We start from the raw sequence: 27,007 nt of genomic DNA on the forward strand, positions 1-27,007 counted from the left end.
GCATAAAAATATCATTTTTCTCTCTTCTGCATAAGTTTAGATTAGTTATAATCTAAATATATCCATTAATTAAATCATATTATCATCAAATTATTGTGTTTGAATCATTTATTGTAATTCTAATTTTGTAAATTTCGATTTAGTGAAAAGTGTCCACATATGGAATTTAGGATAGTCCGCAACGGTTCAAATGCACTCGCAGCATATTCCAGCCGACGTACGTTCTCGGTTCTAAAGGCATAAAAGAAAACCTCAGGTTTGATGCTTGAAGTGACGCCTGTATGTATCTGTAAGATAATGAAATGAATACTTAAGAGCAGAAGACTTTCTGCACAACACTCACCAGTTTTTCGTTTTCACCTGTGTTGTAGGAATACAATGCTAAAGACTGAGAACGAAATCATAGTGCAACTGCGTGCCTGATATATTCAGGATCTTTAGCGATGGGCAGCTGGCAACAATTTACTACAACTCTGCCTCATTCAACATCACCCGATGGTCAATGATATGTAATCGGTGCAAGGGCCTAAATCTGTAAATCAGTTGCGTAGTTTTCGCCTGTATAACAATCGTCTTCCAACAATGTCAATTGGTACAAGTGGATCAGTTTGCACAATGTGGTCATGCTGTATTTCCCGATGCAATCGGGAAAGGTAATCTTATATATGTCGCTGCCACGCTTCTTCAGCAACACGCCCAAAATGTCATCGCGATCATACACATAATAAGTAAGTGTATGCAGCTTGGGCAACGCCATGAGCGCATCATAAATATAAGACCAATGTCACACGCCAGTGTCACCTCTTTCAACAGCTGTCACTTTATAATAATTTCGGGGCACTCATGTCCATTAAGATTCTCACACCATTCGTTCAACGCGTTTGCGCAACTGCGACCATTTCTGCAGCCGATCATAACGAGATACATCATAAGTCTTCACACAGCGGAGTCCAGGAAAGAGCTTTATCATTATTTCTATTGCTTCGTCAGCACCATAATTCCAATCGCAGCTCTTTAATGTGTATTCCGGTGTTTTCATGTTCGGAAATGTGAAGTTCTGCCAGCGTTTGAGGAACAGCTCTGTAACCCATTCTAGTTTCAATTCCTGCATTGTTGCACTAGTGCTGGCAGAATATGTCCAACATTTCTGGCTTTTCTTCAACTTCAGAAAGTTCTCTGGATTCAGTTGAAAGCAAAGCTCATGCTCCCAGGCAAAGAAAACATTTGAGTTCAAGCGATTTGAATGGCCTTTGCCTTCATATAGCGGCAGTTGATTTAATATTAAAGTACTTAATTATCGTCATCAAGCAATCATCATTTACTGCGTCCAAATTCATTGCGTATTTAATTAATCAACAAATTTGTTAACATCTAAATGGAACGTCTGATAAAATAAATATTACTATTTATCGATAACGATAACTTGTAACGTGCCAAAATATGAATCATACAGATTGTCAGCCCTGGTTCAATATTGATAGTGTGTGAATGTGAAATACCAATATTTTAAATATATTAAATCACTTTTGCTAACATATTGTCTTAGGTTTAGTGACTAAAAAGCTTAGACATTATGAATTACTTTACTAGGACTGCAAAGGCCTTAAATGAATTTGTATCATATTGCAACTGAATAAATCCGATTTTAACTGGGAAAAAGAGTGCTTTAGTTTTGGATGGTTGAAGTGATGACGAATCTGCAAAAATATAACAATTTCATATTGATGAAAAGACAGTTTCTCCTATTTCCACTTCACTCACCAGCTCTTCATTTGCATCCGTGTTGTCCCAATGCAGCGTTAAGGGCAACGAGCGATTGTCCAGTGCGTCCTCCATGTAATATAGCCATATTCAAAATTCATCAGCACGCTCGATAAAGTCAGAATCTTTAGTGATGGACAAGTTACAAACAATTTGCCACAGCAATAACTCACTTAATCTTCATATTATAGTCGATGAAATCCAGTTGCTCTAAGTACTTCAAATTCGCAATCAGCTTTAGCAGATTTTCATCATTGATCCCACAATATTCAACCAAAGTCAATTGGCCAAGTTGGTCGGTTTTTCTAGTGTGGCACATGTTATATTGGCTGATGCTTTCTTTAAACATAATCCTCCGAATGTCCTTGCTACGGTTCTTTAGTAGCTCCACTAAGATATCATGGCGTTTATTTGTATTTATAGTTTGCCAGCTGACGCAACTTCATTGCTAATATATCATCGTAAATAAATGTCAGCTCTTCCAGTCGTTGATACTTGGCGATCTCTTTGGGACAAAAGATCTTTGTTATTATCTCAATCGCTTCGTCACCATAATGCAAATTGCCGCCATTAAATGAATACTCCAAAATCTTCATGCTGGGAAAAATGAAATTTTGCCCTCGTTGCCCTCTGAAATTTATTTTATTTAATGAGATCTATAGTTAATGTATGTATATGTAGTATGAATATTATTAAACAAACCAAAAAATAATTTCCAATTCATTTTGTTATATTTTTGTTCGTATGTTTGTTCTCTTAATTTGTATGTACATATGTATACTTAAATTTATTATTATATATTTATTTATTAATATATGACAAAATTTATACTTATATATAATAAGGCATCATACATTTATTTATTATCCGGAGAAAAAATCAAATTACCCAACATATTGGCGAAAAAAATATCATATAGTGACATTAGGATGATTGCAAAGGGTGAAAATGAATTTCTAAGAAATATATATCGTCGTCGTGATATAGTTTGAAAGGCTCAAAAGTTACCTTCAACTGTGGATGCTTAAAGTTCTGAAGGATCTGCAAATATAAATTATTGATATTTATTTATAGAGAATATGAGTCCATCTCAATCCACATTTTTCACTCACCAACTTTTTTGTATGTGGCGTCGCAGCAATTCAATGTAAAGTTTGAGAACGTTTGCTTAGTGTCTCTTCCATGATACGGCGTCCAACTTCAAAGAAATCCTCTCTCATATCCGTTTTTTAGGATGTTTAGAATCTTAAGCGTTTGGACAACTGGCAACAGTTTGCCACAATTTGCCTCCCTGGACCAGATATGAATGCTACTCAAGTCAATTTGCTCCAGCTGTTTCCAAATCTTAATCAAGTCGCGAAGGTTTCCGATAGAAAAATGATTCTCGTAGTACATTATGTGTAAGTGGCGCACGTTGCGCATTTTACGCAGCGTAGTCATGTGTCTGTTTGGGTGATCATTACTAAAGATAATCCTATGTACGTCCACGGCACGTTTTTCAAAAAACTTGGATAATTCGACATTAGAAGCACTCAGTAAGCGAAGTTTATGCAGCTTGGGCAATGCCATGAGGTCATCATAATTGCTGGACTCAATCGTACGCTGACCCAGTGTCAACTCTTCAAGCAATTGACATTTGCCAATATCTTTGACCCAAATCGTATTCACATTCATAGTAACTGGTGTAACTCAAGTCCAGCTTACGCCATCTGCGTCCATTTCTGCAGCACAACGCAATCAAAATCACCATCAGGCTTTAAACTATGCAGTCCAGGAAAGAGCTTTGCCATTATTTGAATTGCTTTCATCAACCCAATCGTCACGATAGGAATCCAATGTGTACTCAGTGTTTTCATGCGGGGAAATGTGTAATTTTCCCAGCGTTTGAGAAAGTCCAATTTACGTTGTCCAGTTTTAATTTCTGCATTGTTGCACTGCAGTTGGATAGGAACAAGTCCAACAATTCAGGCATCTCTTCAAACTTCTCATAGTCCCTCCAATCAAGAATAAAGAGCTGAAGTTTCCAGGCATAGGCTACATTCTCGTTTAAGCGATTTGAAGTGCCCTTGGTGGCTTCATATAGTGCGATTCGGTCGAATAGGTTTAAGTACTTGATTATTGCCAACTGACAATCGTCATTAAGTGCGTCCAACATCCTGGCGTTTTTAGTTTCAGATTAAATTATAAAAGTTCTGGTTCTTATTGCAGCTTCCAATGAATTATGATTTCATGAACACCGGAAATCCGATATCTATCAATATCGATAAGCTTAGACTGAAACATTCAGAATATCGATAGTCCAAACTCTACATGTTTCAGTATAATTTTAGTATATAAATATAATACCGAGGCGCATGCTTCGATGCGGGAAACCACCAAAAAACCACAAAAAGGTTAGACAAATAGTTACTTGCAACTGACAACACTTTGCCACAATAAAATTATATTTGTATGATTTAATTTATACTTTTAATAAGGCATAATGGCTTTATTATGCGAACAAGAAATTAAATGGAAAAATATCATATAGTGACGTTAGGTTAATTACAAAGGATGAAAATTAATCGACATCGTCATGCTGTTTAAAAAGGCTCAAAGTCAGCTTCAATCGTGGATGCCTAAAGTGCTGAAGGATCTGCAAGGATAAATCAACTGATATTTATTTATAGATATATTTCGAACTCGAAACTACATTTCACTTACCAACCAATGCATACCAAAATGTATATCCGCATTTCAAATGTTAAAAGGCGTGTTTTTCCAGCATACACCAGACTTAAGTTTATTGCTTATTTGCTTATAGGTTTTTTTAGTAGCCCTGATAAAGTATTACTCACTTTTTTTAATGATTTGTCGAGCGTTGTTAATTTGGCATAGCGTTTAATAATATTTTGTATATATTAATGGGTATACGGAATTACTGTTACTTTTATTTAAAAAATACTTTAACTTTTTATTTTATAGACATATGTATGTATAGTATGCCTACGTTTGACACGGCATTAAAGAAATTATATGTTATGGTCACACTGTGACTTATTTGAAATATTTTCTGTGGTGGCATAAAAATAGCAATTTTTCTCTCATTCTGCATAAGTATAAGGACTAGATTTAGATGTATTAAATAATATCATAATAAAATCATAATTATCAATATCAAATAATAGTGTTTTGAATCATTTATTGTAATTGTAATTTTTGTAAATTTCATTAGTCAAAAGTATCACATTACGGAATTTGGGATGGGTCCAACGGTTTCAAATGCACTCGCATCATATTCCAGCCGACGTTCTCCAGTTCTAAAGCATAAAAGAAAACCTCAGATTTGGATGCTTGACGTGACGCTATATCTGTAAAGGATAATGAAATGAATACTTAAGAGCAGAAGACTTTCTGCACAACACTCACCAGTTTTTCGTTTTCACCTGTGTGTGTAGGAATACAATGCTAAGGACTGAAAACGAAATCATAGTGCAACTGCGTGCCTGATATATTCAGGATCTTAGCGATGGTAGCTGGGCAACAGTTTTGCCACAGCTCTGCCTCATTCAACATCACCCGATGGTCGATGATATCCAGTTGTTGCAAGTGCCTTAAATCTGTAATCAGTTTGCGTAGATTTTCGCCTGTATAACAATCGTCTTCAAACAATGTCAATTGGTACAAGTGGATCAGTTTGCACAATGTTGTCATGCTGTATTTGCCGATGCAATCGGGAAAGGTAATCTTATGTATGTCGCTGCCACGCTTCTTCAGCAACACGCCCAAATCGCGATCATACACATAATAAGTAAGTGTATGCAGCTTGGGCAACGCCATCAGCGCATCATAAATGTCAGACCAATGAAAATCACACGCCAGTGTCACCTCTTCCAACAGCTGATTTCGGGGCACTCATGTCCATTAAGATTCTCACACCATTCGTTCAACGCGTTTGCGCAACTGCGACCATTTCTGCAGCCGATCATAACGAGATACATCATAAGTCTTCACACAGCGGAGTCCAGGAAAGAGTTTTAACATTATTTCTATTGCTTCGTCAGCACCATATTTCCAATCGCAGCTCTTTAATGTGTATTCCGGTGTTTTCATGTTCGGAAATGTGAAGTTCTGCCAGCGTTGAGAAAGCTCTGTAACCCATTCTAGTTTCAATTCCTGCATTGTTGCACTAGTGCTGGGCAGAAATATGTCCAACATTTCTGGCTTTTCTTCAAACTTCAGAAAAGTTCTCTGGATTCAGTTGAAAGCAAAGCTCATGCTCCCAGGCAAAGAAAACATTTGATTTAATATTAAAGTACTTAATTATCGTCATCAAGCAATCATCATTTACTGCGTCCTAATTCATTGCGTATTTAATTAATCAACAAATTCGTTAACATCTAAATGGAACGTCTGATAAAACAAATATTACTATTTATCGATAACGATAACTTGTAACGTGCCATAATATGAATCATACAGATTGGCAGCCCTGGTTCAATATTGATAGTGTGTGAATGTGAAATACCAATATTTTATATCTATTAAATGACTCTTGTCTTAGCTTTAGTGACTAAAAAGCTTAGACATTATGAATTACTTTACTAGGACTGCAAAGGCCTTAAATGAATTTGTATCATATTGCAACTGAATAAATCCGATTTTAACTGGGAAAAAGAGTGCTTTAGTTTTGGATGGTTGAAGTGATGACGAATCTGCAAAAATATAACAATTTCATATTGATGAAGACAGTTTCTCCTATTTCCACTTCACTCACCAGCTCTTCATTTGCATCCGTGTTGTCCCAATGCAGCGTTAAGGGCAACGAGCGATTGTCCAGTGCGTCCTCCATGTAAATATAGCCATATTCAAAATTCATCAGCACGCTCGATAAAGTCAGAATCTTTAGTGATGGACAAGTTAGAACAATTTGCCACAGCAACACCTCACTAATCTTCATATTATAGTCGATGAAATCCAGTTGCTCTAAGTACTTCAAATTCGCAATCAGCTTTAGCAGATTTCATCATTGATCCACAATATTTCAACCAAAGTCAATTTGCCAAGTTGGTCGGTTTTTTCTAGTGTGCACAGTGTTATATTGGCTGATGCTTTCTTTAAACATAATCCTCCGAATGTCCTTGCTACGGTTCTTTAGTAGCTCCACTAAGATATCATGGCGTTTATTTGTATTATAGTTTGCCAGCTGACGCAACTTCATTGCTAATATATCATCGTAAATAAATGTCAGCTCTTTCAGTCGTTGATACTTGGCGATCTCTTTGGGGCAAAAGATCTTTGTCATTATATCAATTGCTTCTTCACAGTCACCATAATGCAAATTGCCGCCATTAAATGAATACTCCAAAATCTTCATGCTGGGAAAAATGAAATTTTGCCCTCGTTTGAGAAAATCCATTGTGACAAACTTCAGGTGTAATTTTTGCACTTTTGGACTAATGCTGGCTAAGAAAATATCGAACATCTCAGGCGACTCTTTAAACTGTTTAAAGTTTACTTCAGTTAGTTTGCAGGAAATTTGATGTTGCCAGACATAGACCAATACTTGAGTGCAAGCAATATGAACGCCTTGGATGGCGTCATATAGCGCAAAATTGGTCCGTAAGATCCAAGTACTTGATTATCGCCAACCAACAATCATTGTTGAGTACGTCCAAATTCATTCCGTAATTAATTTACTTTATTTTGTTGTATACAATTGTTATGTTTGATCACACAAAGTTATTATCAGTTATCGATATAAATAGGCTTCACCTATACAGTGCCATCATATAAATGATAGTGTTTAGCAGCCCTGGTCCATTGTTGATAATGCACCAGTGTGTGGCCATTTCGGTATTCTCTGTGTTATGAAATAGTTCATTTTAAAATCTACTGTTTAGTTTAATACTGATATTGACACTTTCTTATCAGTTCGATTTGTTTATGTTTAGTTTTATTTAATTTCAAACGATTGTAACAAAATGTCACAAGTAACATACTTTTTAAATCACTGAAATTTATTTAATTTAATGAGATCCTATAGTTAATGTATGTATATTAGTATGAATAATATTATTAAACAAACCAAAAAATAAATTTTCCAATTCATTTTGTTGCATTTGGAGGTATGTTCGTATGTTTGTTCTCTTAATATGTATGTCTGTATACTTAAATTTATTATCATATATTTATTATTAATATATGACAAATTTATACTTATATATAATAAGGCATCATACATTTATTTATTATCCGAAATCAAATTACCCCAACATATTGGGAAAAAAAATATCATATAGCGACATTAGGATGATTGCAAAGGCTGAAAATGAATTTCTACAAAATCTTCTTCTTCGTCGTCATATAGTTTGAGAGGCTCAAAAAAGATACTTCAATTGTGGATGCTTAAAGTGCTGAAGGATCTGCAAGGATAAATCAATTAATATTTATTTATAGAGAATATGAGTCTATCTCTCAATCTACATTTTTCACTCACCAACTTTTTGTAGTCTGTCTCGACACAATTCAATGTTAAAGTTTGAGAACGTTTGTTTAGTGTCTCTTCCATGATACGGCGTCCAACTTTAAAGAAATCTTTTCCCATACCCACGTTGAAGATGTTTAGAATCTTAAGCGTTGGACAACTAGCAACAGTTTTGCCACAATTCTGCCTCCCTGAACCATAAATGAATGCTAATCAAGTCAATTTGCTCCAGCTGTTTCCAAATCTTAATCAAGTCGCGTAGGTTTTCCGATAGAGAAATGATTCTCGTCGTACATTATGTGTAAGTGGCGCACGTTGCGCATTTACGCAGCGTAGTCATGTGTCTATTTTGGGTGATCATTACTAAAGATTAATCCTATGTACGTCCACGGCACGTTTTTCAAAAGCTTGGCTAATTCGACTTCAGAAGCACTCAGTAAGCGAAGTTTATGCAGCTTGGGCAACGCCATGAGGTCATCATAATTGCTGGACTCAATCATACGCTGACCCAATGTCAACTCTTCAAGCAATTGACATTTGGCAATATCTTTGACACAATCGTATTCACTTTCATCGTAACAACAGTTGCTCAAGTCTAGCTTACGCATCTGCGTCCATTTCTGCAGCACAACGCAATAAAAATCACCATCAGGCTTTAAACTATGCAGTCCAGGAAAGAGTTTTGCCATTGTTCGAATTGCTTCATCGGCAACATCGTCACGACAGGAATCCAAGGTGTACTCAAGTGTTTTTATGCGGGGAAATGTGTAATTTTCCCAGCGTTTGAGAAAGTCCAATTTTACGTTGTCCAGTTTTAATTCCTGCATTGTTGCACTGCAGTTTGGATAGAAACACGTCCAACATTTCAGGCATCTCTTCAAAGTTCTTATAGTTGTTCCAATCAAGTACAAAGCTAAGCTGAAGTTTCCAGGCATAGGCTACATTCTCGGTTTTAAGCGAAGTGAAGTGCCCTTGGTGGCTTCATATAGTGCGATTTGGTCGAATAGGTTTAAGTGCTTGATTATTGCCAACTGACAATCGTCATTAAGAGCGTCCAACATTCTGGCGTTTTTTAGTTTTCAAATTCAATTATGAAAATTCTGGTTTTTATTGCAGCTTCCAATGAAATTATGATTCATGAATACCGGAAATCCCGATATCTATCAGTATCGATAAGCTTAGACTGAAACTTGCAGAATATCGATAGTCCGAACTCTAACAATGTTTCAGTATATTCTAGTATATAAATATAATACCGACTCTCATGCTGCGATTAGGGAAACACCAAAAATCGCAATAAGGTTAGACAAATAGTTACTGGCAACTGTCAACCCTTTACCACAATATAATTTATATATGTACATATATGTTTATACTTTTCATAAGGCATCATGGCTTTATTAAGGCGAGCAAGAAATTAAATGGTCCAGCTTATCGGAAAAATATCATATAGTGACGTTAGGATGATTGCAATATGAAAAGAATGAAATATTAATCGAGATCGTCATACTGTTTGAAAGGCTCAAAAGTTAGCTTAAATCGTTGATGACTAAAGCGATGCTGAAGGATCTGCAAGGATAAATCAATTGATATATATATTAATAGATATATATATATATTTTTTATCTCGATCTACATTTACACTTACAAACTTACATTTTGGTATGCATATCCGCAATTCAATGTTAAAGGTTGTTTTTTCGCCACGCATAAACCAGTTTTGCGATTTAAGACTCCGTGAGTGGCGCCAATTGATCGTTGAGGTTTAAGTACTTGATTATTGTTAACCAGCAGTCAAAGTTAATTGCGTCCAAATACCAGAGTCCATTGTGTATTTAATTTATAAACTTAATGCTTAAATTGCTTATTTGCTTATATGTCAAGTTTTTTTTTATATACTCACTTTTTTCGATTTGTCCAGCGTTGTTAATTGGGCAAAGCGTTAATTAATATTTTTATAGGAATGGTAATTTAAATAAACATACATAGTATGATGGTGAATACAAATTTACTGTTAAATTTTTTCCAAAAACTTTCAAATTATTTTATAGTGACATACACGGCATTAAAGAAAATTATATGTTATGGTCACACTGTGAGTTATTCGAAGTTTTTTGTGTGGTGGCATAAAATATCAAATTTTCCTTTCATTCTGCATATGTATGCGGACTAGATTTAGTTATATTAAATAATATCATAATAAAATCATAATTATCAATTTTAAATTATAGTGTTTTGAATCATTTATTGTAATTGTAATTTTTGCAAATTTCATTAGTGAAAAGTATCACATTATGGAATTAGGATGGGTCCAACGGTTTCAATGCACTCGCAGTATATTCCAGCCGACGTTCTCCGGTTCTAAAAGGCATAAAGGAAACCTCAGTTTGGATGCTTGAAGTGACGCTGTACTGTAAGGATAATGAAATGAATACTTAAGAGCAGAAGACTTTCTGCACAGTTTCCTCACCAGTTTTTCGTTTCATCTGTGTTGCGGAATACAATGCTAGGGACTGAGAACGAAATCATAGTGCAACTGCTGCCTGATATATTCGGATCTTTAGCGATGGGCAGCTGGCAACAATTTTGCCACAACTCTGCCTCATTCAACATCACCCGATGGTCGATGATATCCAGTTGTTTGCAAGTGCCATAAATCTGTAATCAGTTTGCGTAGTTTTTCGCCTGTAAAACAATCGACTTCAACAATGTCAATTGGTACAAGTGGATCAGTTTGCACAATGTGGTCATGCTGTATTTCCCGATGCAATCGTGAAAGGTAATCTTATGTATGTCGCTGCCCACGATTCTTCAGCAACACGCCCAAAATGTCATCGCGATCATACACATAATAAGTGTATGCAGCTGGGCAACGCCATGAGCGCATCATTTCAGACCAATGAAAAATCACACGCCAGTGTCACCTCTTCCAACAGCTGATTCGGGGCACTCATGTCCATTACGATTCTCACACCAACTGCAATCATTTCTGCAGCCGATCATAACGGAGCCCATCATGAGCCCATCTTCACACATTATTTCATTATTTCTATTGCTTCGTCAGCACCATAATTCCAATCGCAGCTCTTTAATGTGCATTCCAGTGCTTTCCTGTTCAGAAATGTGAAATTCTGCCAGCGTTTGAGGAACAGCTCTTTACCCATTATAGTTTTCAATTCCTGCATTGTTGCACTGGTGCTGGACAGAAATATGTCCAACATTTCTGGCTTTTCTTCAAACTTCAGAAAGTTCTCTGGATTCAGTTCAAGGCAAAGCTCATGCTCCCAGGCAAAGAACACATTTGAGTTCAAGCGATTTGAATGGAGCTTTTGGCTTCATATAGCGACAGTTGATTTAAGACTTTACTTAATTATCGTCATCAAGCAATCATCGTTTAGTGCGTCCAAATTCATTGCGTATTTAATTAATCAACAAATTCGTTAACATCTAAATGGAACGTCTGATAAAACAAATATTACTAGCTATCGATAACGATAACTTGTAACGTGCCATAATAAGAATCATACAAATTGCAGCCCTGGTTCAATATTGATAGTGTGTGAATGTGAAATACCAATATTTTTATATCTATTAAATGATTTTTGCTAACATATTGCCTTAGGTTTAGTGACTAAAAAGCTTAGACATTATGAATTACTTTACTAGGACTGCAAAGTTTCTTAAATGAATTTGTATCATATTGCAACTGAATAAATCCGATTTTAATTGGGAAAAAGAGTGCTTAAGTTTTGGATGGTTGAAGTGCTGACGAATCTGCGAGAATATAACAATTTCATATTGATGAAAAGAAAGTTTCTCCTATTTCCACTTCACTCACCAGGTCTTCATTTGCATCCGTGTTATCCCAATGCAGCGTTAAGGGCAGAGAGCGATTGTCCAGTGCGTCCTCCATGTAAATATAGCCATATTCAAAATTCATCAGCACGCTCGATAAAGTCAGAATCTTTAGTGATGGACAAGTTAGAACAATTTGCCACAGCAATAACTCACTAATCTTCATATTATAGTCGATGAAATCCAGTTGCTCTAAGTACTTTAAATTCGCAATCAGCTTTAGCAGTTTTTCATCATTGATCCCACAATATTCAACAAAGTCAATTGGCCCAAGTTGGGTCGGTTTTTCTGCACATGTTATATTGACTGATGCTGTCTTTAAACGTAATTCTCCGAATGTCCTTGCTACGGTTCCTTAGTAGCTCCACTAAAGATATCATGGCGTTATTTGTATTATAATTCGCCAGCTGACGCAACTTCATTGCTAATATATCATCATAAATAAATGTCAGCTCTTCCAGTCGCTGATACTTGGCGATCTCTTTGGGGCAAAAGATCTTTGTCATTATCTCAATTGCTTCTTTCAAAGCCACCATAATGCAAAATTTCCGCCATTAAATGAATACTCCAAAATTTTCATGCTGGGAAATGTCAAATTTTGCCAGCGCTTAAAAAAATCCATTGTGACAAACTTCAGATGTAATTTTTGCACTTTTGGACTAATGCTGGCTAAGAAAATATCGAACATCTCAGGCGACTCTTTAAACTGTTTAAAGTTTACTTCAGTTAGTTTGCAGGAAATTTGATGTTGCCAGACATAGACCATACTTGAGTGCAAGCAATATGAAACGCCTTGGATGGCGTCATATAGCGCAAATTGGTCCGTATTATCCAAGTACTTGATTATCGCCAACCAACAATCATTTGTTGAGTACGTCCAAATTCATTCCGTAATTAATTTACTTTATTTTTGTTGTATACAATTGTTATGTTTGATCACACAAAGTTATTATCATTTATCGAAATAAATAGGCTTTACCAATACAGTGCCAATCATATGAATGATAGTGTTTAGCAGCCCTGTCCATTGTTGATAATCCGACCAGTGTGGCCGGTCGGTATTCTCTGGGTTATGAAATAGTTCATTTTAAAAATCTATTGTTTAGTTTAATACTGATTTTATTGACACTTTCTTATCAGTTCGATTTGTTTGTTTAGTTTTATTTAATTTCAAATGATTGTAACAAATGTCACAAATAACATACTTATTAAATCACTAAATTTATTTTATTTAATGAGATCCTATAGTTAATGTATGTATATGTAGTGTGAATATAATTTAAACAAACCAAAAAATAAATTTTCTAATTCATTTTGTTACATTTTGAGGTATGTATGTTCGTATGTTTGTTCTCTTAATATGTATGTATGTCTACTTAAATTTATTATTGTATATTTTTTGATTAATATATGACAAAATTTATACTTATACATAATAAGGCATCATACATTTATTTATTATCCGGACAAAAAATCAAATTACCCATCATATTGGGGGAAAAAATATCATATAGTGATGTTAGGATGATTGCAAAGGCTGAAAATGAATTTCTAAGAAACATATATCGTCGTCGGCATACAGTTTGAAAGGCTCAAAAGTTACCTTCAATTGTGGATGCTTAAAGTGCTGAAGGATCTGCAAGGATAAATCAATTGATATTTATTTATAGAGAATATGAGTCCATCTCGATCTACATTTTTTCACTCACCCAATCTTTGTGTGGCGTATGAATGTAGTAGAAATCCAATGTTAAAGTTTGAGAACGATTGTTTAGTGTCTCTTCCATGATACGGCGTCCAGCTTCAAAGAAATTTTTCTCATATCTGTGTTTACGATGTTTAGAATCTTAAGCGTTGGACAACTGGCAACAGTTTGCCACAATTCTGCTCCCTAAACCAGAAATTAATGCTAATCAAGTTTAATTTGCTCCAGCTGTTTCCAAATCTTAATCAAGTCGCGTAGGTTTCCGATAGAGAAATGATCCTCGATTATGTTCATTATGTTTAAGTAGCGCACGTTGCGCATTTTACTCAGCGTAGTCATGTATCCATTTGGTGATCATTACTAAAGATTATCCTATGTACGTCCAGGGCACGTTTTTCAAAAAAACTTGGATAATTCGACATTAGAAGCACTCAGTAAGCGAAGTTTGTGCAGCTTGGGCAACGCCATGAGGTCATCATAATTGCTAGACTCACTCGAACGGTCACCCAGTGTCAACTCTTCAAGCAATTGGCATTTGCCAATATCTTTGACCCAATCGTATTCACATTCAAAGTAACTGGTGTTACTCAAGTCCAGCTTACGCATCTGCGTCCATTTCTGTAGCACAACGCAATTGAAATCACCATCAGGCCTTAAACTATGCAGTCCAGGAAAGAGCTTTGCCATTGTTTGAATTGCTTCATTGGCAACCCGATCGTCACGATAGGAATCTAATGTGTACTCAAGTGTTTTCATGCGGGGAAATGTGTAATTTTCCCAGCGTTTGAGAAAGTCCAATTTTACTCTGTCCAGTGTTTAATTCCTGCATTGTTGCACTGCAGTTGGATAGGAACATGTCAACAATTCAGGCTTCGCTTCAAACTTCTCATAGTCCCTCCAATCAAGAATAAAGTGCTTAAGTTTCCAGACATAGGCTACATTCTCGTTTTAAGCGATTTGAAGTGCCCTTGGTGGCTTCATATAGTGCGATTTGGTCGAATAGGTTTAAGTACTTGATTATTGCCAACTGACAATCGTCATTAAGTGCGTCCAACATCCTGGCGTTTTTAGTTTCAGACTAAATTATAAAAATTCTGGTTCTTATTGCAGCTTCCAATGAAATTATGATTCATGAATACCGGAAATCCCGATATCTATCAATATTGATAAGATTAGACTGAAACATGCAGAATATCGATAGTCCCAAACTCTACAATGTTGCAGTATATTCTAGTATATAAATATAATACGAGGCTCATGCTTCGATGCGGGAAACCACCAAAAATCGCAATAAGGTTAAAATAGTTACTTGCAACTGGAAACACTTTGCCACAATATAATTATATTTGTATGATACTACATTTTCACTTACCAACTTATTTTGGTTTGCATATCCGCAATTCAATGTTGAAGAGTGTTTTTTCCAGATATACACAAGACTTAAGATTATTGCTTTTTTGCTTATAAGTCAAGTTTTTTAGTAGCCCTGGTAAAGTATTACTTACTTTTTTTCGATTTGTCCAGCGTTGTTAATTGGGCATAGCGTTTAATTAATATTTTTATATTAATGGTAATATTCATAACACATAGTACGATGGGAAATACAAAATTACTGTTACTTTAAAAAAAAAAATTTCAAATTATTTTATAGACATACACGGCATTAAATAAATTATATGTTATGGGTCACACTGTGACTTATTCGAAATATTTCTGTGGTGGCATAAAAATAGCAATTTTACTCTCATTCTGCATATGTATGCGGACTAGATTTAGTTATATTAAATAATATCATAATAAAATCATAATTATCAATATCAAATAATAGTGTTTTGAATCATTTATTGTAATTGTAATTTTTGCAAATTTTATTAGTGAAAAGTATCACATTATGGAATTTAGGATAGGTCCAACGGTTTCAAATGCACTCGCAGCATATTCCAGCCGACGTTCTCCGGTTCTAAAGGCATAAAAAAACCTCAGGTTTGGATGCTTGAAGTGACGCTGTATCTGTAAGGATAATGAAATGAATACTTAAGAGCAGAAGACTTTCTGCATAGAAGACAACTGCTCACCAGTTTTTCGTTTTCATCTGTGTTGTGGCAATACAATGCTAAGGACTGAAAACGAAATCATAGTGCAACTGAATGCCTGCTATATTCAGGATCTTTAGCGATGGGCAGCTGGCAACAGTTTGCCACAACTCTGCCTCATTCAACATCACCCGATGGTCGATGATATCCAGTCGCTGCAAGTGCCTTAAATCTGTAATCAGTTTGCGTAGATTTTCGCCTGTATAACAATCGTCTTCAAGCAATGTCAATTGGTAAAAGTGGATCAGTTTGCACAATGTGGTCATGCTGTATTTCCCGATACAATCGGGAAAAGTAATCTTATGTATGTCGCTGCCACGCTTCTTCAGCAAACACGCCCCAAAATGTCATCGCGTTCATAGACATAATAAGTGTATGCAGCTTGGGCAACGCCATGAGCGCATCATTTCAGTTCATTTCACTCATGTCCATTAAGATTCTCACACCAACTGCAATCATTTCTGCAGCCGATCATAACGGAGCCCATCATGAGTCTTCACACAACGGAGTCCAGAAAAGAGCTTTATCATTATTTCTATTGCTTCGTCAGCATCATAATTCCAATCGCAGCTCTTTAATGTGCATTCCAGTGCTTTCATGTTCAGAAATGTGAAATTCTGCCAGCGTTTGAGGAACAGCTCTTTAACACATTATAGTTTCAATTCCTGCATTGTTGCACTAGTGCTGGCAGAAATATGTCCAACATTTCTGGCTTTTCTTCGTTTAGTGCGTCCAAATTCATTGCGTATTTAATTAATCAACAAATTCGTTAACATCTAAATGGAACGTCTGATAAAACAAATATTACTAGCTATCGATAACGATAACTTGTAACGTGCCATAATATGAATCATACAGATTGGCAGCCCTGGTTCAATATTGATAGTGTGTGAATTTGAAATGAGAAATACCAATATTTTATATCTAATTAAATGATTTTTGCTAACATATTGCCTTAGGTTTAGTGACTAAAAAACTTAGACATTATGAATTACTTTACTAGGACTGCAAGTTCTTAAATCAATTTGTATCATATTGCAACTGAAATAAATCCGATTTTAACTGGGAAAAATAGTGCTTTAGTTTTGGATGGTTGAAGTGATGACGAATCTGCAAAAATATAACAATTTCATATTGATGAAGACAGTTTCTCCTATTTCCACTTCACTCACCAGCTCTTCATTTGCATCCGTGTTGTCCCAATACAGCGTTAGGGGCAGAGAGCGATTGTCCAGTGCGTCCTCCATGTAAATATAGCCATATTCAAAATTCATCAGCACGCTCGATAAAGTCAGAATCTTTAGTGATGGACAAGTTAGAACAATTTGCCACAGCAACACCTCACTAATCTTCATATTATAGTCGATGAAATCCAGTTGCTCTAAGTACTTTAAATTCGCAATCAGCTTTAGCAGTTTTTCATCATTGATCCCACAATATTCAACCAAAGTCAATTGGCCCAAGTTGGTCGGTTTTTTCAATGTGCACATGTTATATTGGCTGATGCTTTCTTTAAACATAATCCTCCGAATGTCCTTGCTACGGTTCTTTAGTAGCTCCACTAAGATATCATGGCGTTTATTTGTATTATAGTTTGCCAGCTGACGCAACTTCATTGCTAATATATCATCGTAAATAAATGTCAGCTCTTCCAGTCGCTGATACTTGGCGATCTCTTTGGGGCAAAAGATCTTTGTCATTATCTCAATTGCTTCTTCAAAGCCACCATAATGCAAATTTCCGCCATTAAATGAATACTCCAAAATTTTCATGCTGGGAAATGTCAAATTTTGCCAGCGCTTAAAAAAATCCATTGTGACAAACTTCAGATGTAATTTTTGCACTTTTGGACTAATGCTGGCTAAGAAAATATCGAACATCTCAGGCGACTCTTTAAACTGTTTAAAGTTTACTTCAGTTAGTTTGCAGGAAATTTGATGTTGCCAGACATAGACCATACTTGAGTGCAAGCAATATGAAACGCCTTGGATGGCGTCATATAGCGCAAATTGGTCCGTATTATCCAAGTACTTGATTATCGCCAACCAACAATCATTGTTGAGTACGTCCAAATTCATTCCGTAATTAATTTACTTTATTTTGTTGTATACAATTGTTATGTTTGATCACACAAAGTTATTATCATTTATCGAAATAAATAGGCTTTACCAATACAGTGCCAATCATATGAATGATAGTGTTTAGCAGCCCTGGTCCATTGTTGATAATCCGACCAGTGTGGCCGGTCGGTATTCTCTGGGTTATGAAATAGTTCATTTTAAAATCTATTGTTTAGTTTAATACTGATTTTATTGACACTTTCTTATCAGTTCGATTTGTTTGTTTAGTTTTATTTAATTTCAAATGATTGTAACAAATGTCACAAATAACATACTTATTAAATCACTAAAATTTATTTTATTTAATGAGATCCCTATAGTTAATGTATGTATATGTAGTGTGAATATAATTAAACAAACCAAAAAATAAATTTTTCTAATTCATTTTGTTACATTTTGAGGTATGTATGTTCGTATGTTTGTTCTCTTAATATGTATGTATGTCTACTTAAATTTATTATTGTATATTTTTGATTAATATATGACAAAATTTATACTTATACATAATAAGGCATCATACATTTATTTATTATCCGGAGAAAAAATCAAATTACCCAACATATTGGCGAAAAAAATATCATTTAGTGATATTAGGATGATTGCAAAGGCTGAAAATGAATTTCTAAGAAAACATATATCGTCGTCGTCATACAGTTTGAAAGGCTCAAAAGTTACCTTCAATTGTGGATGCTTAAAGTGCTGAAGGATCTGCAAGGATAAATCAATTGATATGTATTTATAGAAAATATGAGTCCATCTCGATCTACATTTTTCACTCACCCAATCTTTGTGTGGCGTATGAATGTAGTAGAAATCCAATGTTAAAGTTTGAGAACGATTGTTTAGTGTCTCTTCCATGATACGGCGTCCAGCTTCAAAGAAATTCTTTCTCATATCTGTGTTTACGATGTTTAGAATCTTAAGCGTTGGACAACTGGCAACAGTTTGCCACAATTCTGCCTCCCTAAACCAGAAATTAATGCTAATCAAGTTAATTTGCTCCAGCTGTTTCCAAATCTTAATCAAGTCGCGTAGGTTTCCGATAGAGAAATGATCCTCGATTATGTTCATTATGTTTAAGTAGCGCACGTTGCGCATTTTACTCAGCGTAGTCATGTATCCATTGGGTGATCATTACTAAAGATTATCCTATGTACGTCCAGGGCACGTTTTTCAAAAAACTTGGATAATTCGACATTAGAAGCACTCAGTAAGCGAAGTTTGTGCAGCTTGGGCAACGCCATGAGGTCATCATAATTGCTAGACTCACTCGAACGGTCACCCAGTGTCAACTCTTCAAGCAATTGGCATTTGCCAATATCTTTGACCCAATCGTATTCACATTCAAAGTAACTGGTGTTACTCAAGTCCAGCTTACGCATCTGCGTCCATTTCTGTAGCACAACGCAATTGAAATCACCATCAGGCCTTAAACTATGCAGTCCAGGAAAGAGTTTTGCCATTGTTCGAATTGCTTCATCGGCAACCCGATCGTCAGGATAGGAATGCAAGGTGTACTCAAGTGTTTTTATGCGGGGAAATGTGTAATTTTCCAGCGTTTGAGAAAGTCCAATTTTACGTTGTCCAGTTTTAATTCCTGCATTGTTGCACTGCAGTTGGATAGGAACACGTCCAACAATTCAGGCATCGCTTCAAACTTCTCATAGTCCCTCCAATCAAGAGAAAAAAAAGCTGAAGTTTCCAGGCATAGGCTACATTCTCGTTTAAGCGATTTGAAGTGCCTTGGTGGCTTCATATAGTGCGATTTTGTCGAATAGGTTTAAGTACTTGATTATTGCCAACTGACAATCGTCATTAAGTGCGTCTAACATCCTGGCGTTTTTAGTTTCACATTCAATTATGAAAATTCTGGTTCTAATTGCAGCCTTCTATAAAATTGTGAGTCAGAAATCCCGAAAATCCATATATCTATCGATATCGATAAACTTAGACTGAACATGCAGAATATCGGTAGTCCGAACTCTACAATGTTTCAGTATATTCTAGTATATAAATATAATACCGAGGCTCATGCTGCGATTAGGGAAACCACCAAAAAATCGCAAAAGGTTAGATAAATAGTTACTTGCAACTGGCAACACTTTGCCACAATATAATTATATTTGTATGATACTACATTTTCACTTACCAACTTATTTTGGTTTGCATATCCGCAATTCAATGTTAAAGGCTGTTTTTTCTAGGCATACACCAGACTTAAGTTTATTGCTTATTTGCCTCTAAGTCAAGTTTTTTTTTAGTAGCCCTGGTAAAGTATTACTCATTTTTTTCGATTTGTCCAGCGTTGTTAATTGGGCATAGCGTTTAATTAATATTTGTATGTTAATGGGTATACGAATTACTGTTACTTTTAAAAAAAAAAAAAAAACTAACTCTATTTTATTGACATACATATGTGTGTATAGTATGCCTTTGGTCACACTGTGACTTATTTGAAATATTCTTTGGTGGCATGAAAATAGAAATTTTCATCTCATTTTGCATATGTATGCGAACTAGATTTAGTTATATTAAATAATATCATAATAAAATCATAATTATCAATTTCGAATCATTTATTGTAATTGTAATTTTTGCAAATTTCATTAGTGAAAAGTATCACATTACGGAATTTAGGATGGGTCCAACGCACAGTGGGCGATTTGGTCTCGCTAGCGGCATTTAATTAATAACTTTTAAACTAAAATAGATGTCCTCAGTCGGTTTTTTTCACTGATCAGAGAAAAATCATAGAATTTTTTAAGTTAAAAATTTTTTTTTTAATTTAAATTTTTTTTTATTTTTAATTTAAAATTTTGTTGTACTTTTATTTTATTTGAACTTCAATTAACATATTTCATATATAAACTTTATTTAAAAAATGACGGGATGCTGGAAAAAAATGGGATGACTTCTGAGTGCAATACTAAAAAAAAGATCCCTTTTTGGTACTAACACTGTGTCTTAAAAGTACCATAGTTTGAAGGCTAGCAGGTAATAGCAGTTCATATTACACATTTTGGACGCCACTGATTCACACTTTCGACTAATAAAAGAGTTAGACTGAATCCACTTGAATCAGGTAAGTTCTACTCCACGAAAGACAGGTGTACGCTAATCCGGGCTAGTTGTTAATACACTGAATTACCACTACGTTTTATGAGCTACACATTTATAGACCGGTCACAAACATTAATTTTTTTTTAAATACATACCTTGAATATAATAAAAAAAACCAAACTTCTAACAAATTCACTAAAAATTGTAAATTTCCGAGGAACTCAAATTCAATGCGCGCAAAGAGAAAAAATTCTGTAAAGCTCTTTGCAAAATCATATGGTGTGTTTGTCCGTTCACAGCTGATGATCAGCTGATCGTAGAGGCTTTAAAAAGCTTTTAAAAATCTAATCAAAGCATCTGCTATCGATATGTGAAAAAATATTAACGGTTTTTTAAATTTGAAAATTTGAATTAAATGCCGCTAGCGAGACCAAATCGCCCACTGTGCAACGGTTTCAAATGCACTCGCAGCATATTCCAGCCGACGTTCTCCGGTTCTAAAGGCATAAAAGAAAACCTCAGGTTTGGATGCTTGAAGTGACGCTGTATCTGTAAGGATAATGAAATGAATACTTAAGAGCAGAAGACTTTCTGCACAGTTTCCTCACCAGTTTTTCGGTTTCATCTGTGTTGCGGGAATACAATGCTAAGGACTGAGAACGAAATCATAGTGCAACTGCATGCCTGATATATTCAGGATCTTTAGCGATGGGCAGCTGGCAACAATTTGCCACAACTCTGCCTCATTCAACATCACCCGATGGTCGATGATATCCAGTCGCTGCAAGTGCCTTAAATTTTTAATCAGTTTACGTAGTTTTTCGCCTGTATAACAATCGTCTTCAAACAATGTCAATTGGTACAAGTGGATCAGTTTGCACAATGTGGTCATGCTGTATTTCTCGATGCAATCGGGAAAGGTAATCTTATGTATGTCGCTGCCACGCCTCTTCAGCAACACGCCCAAAATGTCATCGCGATCATACACATAATAAGTGTATGCAGCTGGGCAACGCCATGAGCGCATCATAAATGTCAGACCAATGAAAATCACACGCCAGTGTCACCTCTTCCAACAGCTGATTTCAGGGCACTCATGTTCATTAATTAAGATTCTCACACCATTCTTTCAACGCGTTTGCGCAACTGCGAATATTTCTGCTGCCGATCATAACGAGACACATCATGAGTCTTTACACAGCGAAGTCCAGGAAAGAGCTTTATCGTTATTTCTATTGCTTCGTTAGCACCACAATTCCAATCGCAGCTCTTTAATGTGTTTTCCGGTGTTTTCATGTTCGGAAATGTGAAATTCTGCCACCGTTTGAGGAACAGCTCTTTAACCCATTCTAGTTTCAATTCCTGCATTGTTGCACTAGTGCTGAGCAGAAATATGTCCAACATTTCTGGCTTTTCTTCAAACTTCAGAAAGTTCTCTGGATTCAGTTGAAAGCAAATCTCATGCTCCCAGGCAAAGAACACATTTGAGTTCAAGCGATTTGAATGCATTGTATCATATTGCAACTGAATAAATCCGATTTTAACTGGGAAAAATAGTGCTTGAGTTTTGGATGGTTGAAGTGATGACGCATCTGCGAGAATGTAACAATTTTATATTGACCGAAACATATGTTTGCTTTAAGTGACAGGCGCACTGACGCTGCGTCGTTGTTGTCGACGTCGTTGTCTCCTACTGCTGATAAAGGAAATGCTTCATATTGGACTCAGCTGGACGGAAGAGTTAAGAGTGGATGCGATAGGGAGGGGAAGAATGCTTGACGGTCAATGTCCCTTTGCATCAGAGTTGTTAACTCTTGGTGGTCATTTATAGCAGGGGAAAGCCAAAAACAAATGGCCAAATATATCTAGTTTGCTTATAAAATAGTAAATTAAAAAGCCGTTAGTTTTTAATAACAAATTATTAAATTTGTACATTAATTGTTAATTATTTTACGGTTTCATTAACCAAATTGCTTAAAATTTGACCAATTTGAAGCTCCTCGAAACTTAAGAACTTCCCCTTTGTACCAATCTGTGTAAGATATTTTTGGGACCATCCAACCAAGCATCGCGAATTTTTTGTTTATGCATTTGAGGCTTTATTCACAAACGATCACCGTACAAATAATATCAATTAATTTTAATGTAGAGATGGTTTCACATTCTGTAGTCCAGGAAATATTTTTGTCATAATTGTTTGGGCTTCCTCGGCGTCTGCATTAGAAACATTTGCCCAATCCACTTTTATTAAGTGTTTTCATGCTGGGAAAAGTGTAATTTTCCAAAAGTCTGAGGAACTCCAGTTTGACTCAATGCAGTTGCATTTCCTGTGTGGCTTTTATGCTGGTCAGAAATACCTTCAACAACTCAGGCATCTCTTCAAACTTTGCAGGAATATATAACATAACATTTGAGCTAACTGATTTCTAGATTCAGGTACTTAATTATTGCCAACCACCAATCGCCGTTGAAGGTTTCCATCATAGTTATATATTTAATGTTATATATTTAATAATGAATTTAACTGTAAAAATGCGAATACCACGTCTTATGAAATTAAGGTAATCCCCCGTTTCCAATGCCACTCAGTTCTCTTACGTTCGACCTAATCTCGTTTTGGCGTTTTCATCACCATGAATGGAAAAATATGAACAAATTTTGTAATATGGCCGCCAGTAGTCCAAATGTAAGCAAAAGCAATTAAAAAACTACGCGCATTTGTAAAATAGAAATTTTTTTTAAATTTTAATATCTTGACAAATATTTTGACAATGTGGAGGAAGATTTAATTTAAGATAGGCAATTTGTAGGTAGAATTGCTGGCTGATATGTAATATTTACATAAATACATCTAATTTTTACTTATCACATATTGATATACATATGTATGTATGTGTGTGGGTTTTTCACGCAGACCTGAATGCCATAAAATTTTCCTCCCACAACTCAACCAACATTACTTCATTGCTTAAGATTTGTTCTAAAAAGCAAAATATATTTTTTTATTTATATTTTCATACCTTGGCGCCCTTAATTGTCAGCTGTTTGTTGAGTGGTGAGCTCTTTTTCATTGTCACATCGATTATATATCGCGTGATTACCCAAAAAGTGTGTTCGATGTTTCTACGTTCGTTATCGATAGCTGGCGAACGTAGAAAAACCGAGTTTATTCTTAAATGGGGCGAATGTTACAATCGAACTTAACGGAAAAGAACCGAGATTTTTGGTGCGGTTGAAACCGGGGCATAAGAGGTTATTGATATCGATAAGGTTCTGGTGGAATGTATCGATTACCATCAGCTGATGGTAATTGATAAGCAATGCTAGGGATGGAAACAAGTTTCTGTGCTACGCTGGTTGATTTAGAATTTCCCGACTTTTCGATTTAGTAACTTATTAAATCCCGCACTCTGTGTAGGTATCTAGGTAAATCATAATTAGAATAACAATGCTTAACAGTTTATGCTTCAAATCATTAATAAATTCAACAAATGGATTCAAATGATTAATAGTATGTAAGTTATTAAGGTCATTAGCTCCAGTGTAGTGATTTCGCTGTCCGCTGGGAATCCTGGGAGATGAAATATGTTGGAGGAAACTATTCCCCTTTAATCACTGGCCTTGTGGCTCAGTGAAGTTTCCAATAAAAAATATGTTAGGTCGATGTAACAAGTGCGTTTATTCGTACGCTGTGGCTGCTGGGTAGCTCTAAAACTAAAACTTATAAAATAAACCTCTACAGCTAAAGCTAAGCATCGCGAGTGGAAAAGTACTGGCTACAAATCCGTCGCTGCTTGCTAAGGATAACGGTGCACAATCATTGCGGCACATGAGACTTATCCGCGCGGGTCGCTTAATAAGTTGCCGGCCCGCGCATGCGAGGGCTGCTTAATTAATGTTGGGAAGTGTTGCTTCTTAACTACTCCCCTCTTAAGTTCGTGGCCGGCCTCGGTGACGTCGAGTTGGGCGATGGCTCTTTTTAGCTTCAAAGAGGCACGTCTTCTATGGCTGCATTGGTGAACGATGATTGATGCGCAACTTTTGGCGATCCTCCTGCCTCGACTTTATCTTTGAGTTGGCGTGTGAAGTTTTATGTTCTGCTCGCTCAATCGATGTATTGATGAGAGACTCAGGATCTGATCATGCCCGGTGATGTTGAGAGGTGGGAAAGTGGTGACGCTCGTACATTTGCCCACGACCGCGTTGTGGTTCAAGTACCTCGTATTGTTGATCACTGCTACATGCTCGAACGTGATGAGGTGCGTTCCCTCCAACATTACCGTGGGCCCCTCGACCACAGTGACTTGGGCGCGTTGCTCATTGATGACGATAGTTCCTTCGTTTATCAGCGCGACTGGCAGCAGGTGGCTCGGTTGAGTGCAGCAATTGGCTAGGCCTCCAGCATGCATCTCTCGGGCGCAGCTTTCTCGTTTTGGCTTTTTGCAGAAAGTGCCGTAACTGGTGAGCTCGCTAACTGCGAATATTCCATCGTCGCACTCCGCAATGATGTCATCTTGGATTTGTAGGACTGTGTGATTGTGCGATACTGGGAGAATTACTGTTTTCTTACATATTTGCTTAATTCTAGGCTACTCGACTAACATAAGAATTTCATTTTCTGATTGTAATACTTTGATTTTATAAACTTCTATTAAATTAACTACGGGGACTTCTGTGAGCTGATTATCAAATATTGACTTCAAATCATTGGTTTCGACAATTGTAGGATTTATAATATCTGACTTTGCAAGAGTGATTATTAGTATCAAATTCTGAATTTCTGTAATTAACATGCTTTTCCGAGTCATAAGCGTTTCAAATAAATGTGGGGTGTCTTAGAGATCACCCTTTTTCGCTTGTATTATTTTGTTTACTGTATCTGTGAGTTTATTAATCTGTTTTTGAGTTTCTGTAATAATTTTTTGTGCTGTACCAAGAAAGTCCAATATTCTGGCCATTCTATGGTGAACTGTTAGGGCGGAAAAAACATGTTTCTATGTGCTCTACATTTATGTCTAACAGTTTTCGCATATGCGAGTGGGGAAAAATCAACTTGCGCTGTTGTTAACAAGGTCAACAGGGTAAGAATTATCATGGTGGACCTGTAAGATACATTCTTGTTAGATTTATTGGTTGGTTACTTGATGATAACTACCTAAGGTTGTCTTTATGGACCACCCTCCCTTTAATCAGCACCGTTGTTCCCAAGCCAGCTTGTATCTTCTCTTCGGAACATAAAGGTGATAGTTTATTACCTAGTCTCTTGTTGTTCTTGATATAGACTGTTTCGCCCACATCAAAAACCCTATTTTGTCTGTTCGGGTTGCACCTGCGTAGTTGGTCTTGTTGTGCCTTTACTATCTTGTTTCTGATAGTTTGGCAAACCTCGTCCGAGGCTGTGTGGATAACATCCAGTGGCCTTTGCCCTGTTACGGAATGCACGCTCCTGTTATATTCAATAACAGCTCTGAGAATTGCTTGTGTTGTGTCGCAGATCTGTTTATCGATTTTAAGACATCTCGCAATCTCGATTAACGTACTATGGAAGCGTTCCACTTGCCCGTTGGAGCAGCTGTGAAGCGGAGGCGCGTTGACCAAATCAATGTTGAATTGATTTTTTAGTAGCGAGGTGATTGTTTCTGAGCTGAAAGATGCCTCATTGTCACAGTAAATGGTTTTTGTATTTGGGAAGAGGTTAACCGCTTGCAGTATGGGGCTAATTATGTCCGTTATTGACCTGGAAACTATCGGTTGTACAATCGCAAACTTTGAAAACTTGTCGATGCAAGTTAGGAATAATTTTTTATCGGTTGAGAATATGTCGATATGAAGAATCTCGCCTGTGTGAGTTGGGGTAGGCGTTTCACCAAGTTCTTGTTTTTTCGGGCGCCTGTCGTATTTTCCTTTCATACATACTTTGCAATTTATTACTATTTCGTTGGCTATC

General features: G+C 36.1%; 3 protein-coding genes across 20 annotated transcripts in view; 1 reads left to right on the forward strand and 2 right to left on the reverse strand.

The window, feature by feature from the left end:
- LOC117565770 (uncharacterized) overlaps positions 1-27,007 on the reverse strand; it is a 73,115-nt gene that overhangs the window by 16,135 nt on the left and 29,973 nt on the right. For 4 of the 18 annotated variants that reach the window (XM_052003135.1, XM_052003140.1, XM_052003136.1 and 1 more), the window contains exon 3: positions 13,686-13,718. The exons of 3 other annotated variants lie outside the window; for them this stretch is intronic. In XM_052003135.1, the coding sequence (XP_051859095.1) occupies positions 13,686-13,718 (33 nt within the window). Of the gene's footprint in view, positions 1-2,543; positions 2,803-7,973; positions 8,089-13,604; positions 13,634-13,685; positions 13,719-18,632; positions 18,709-18,780; positions 19,248-27,007 lie in introns of those variants that run through there. 11 more of the 18 variants (XM_052003133.1, XM_052003131.1, XM_052003139.1 and 8 more) reach the window with 8 other exon arrangements.
- Positions 5,533-27,007, forward strand: part of LOC117565764 (GATOR complex protein Wdr59) — a 62,401-nt gene continuing 40,926 nt past the window's right edge. Inside the window, exon 1 of the mRNA XM_052003121.1 lies at positions 5,533-5,551. The gene's annotated coding sequence lies outside the window, so the exon portion shown is untranslated. The remainder of the gene's footprint in view (positions 5,552-27,007) is intronic.
- Positions 16,828-17,702, reverse strand: LOC117565768 (uncharacterized). The gene is made up of 2 exons (XM_034245038.2): positions 17,053-17,702; positions 16,828-16,990 (listed from the first exon to the last, which is right to left on the reverse strand). Exons 1-2 carry the CDS (start codon positions 17,692-17,694, stop codon positions 16,901-16,903), a joined length of 732 nt encoding a protein of 243 aa, XP_034100929.2. The 5' UTR covers positions 17,695-17,702; the 3' UTR covers positions 16,828-16,900.

Source organism: Drosophila albomicans, chromosome 2L (assembly GCF_009650485.2).
Source record: "Drosophila albomicans strain 15112-1751.03 chromosome 2L, ASM965048v2, whole genome shotgun sequence".
Lineage (NCBI taxonomy): Eukaryota > Metazoa > Arthropoda > Insecta > Diptera > Drosophilidae > Drosophila > Drosophila albomicans.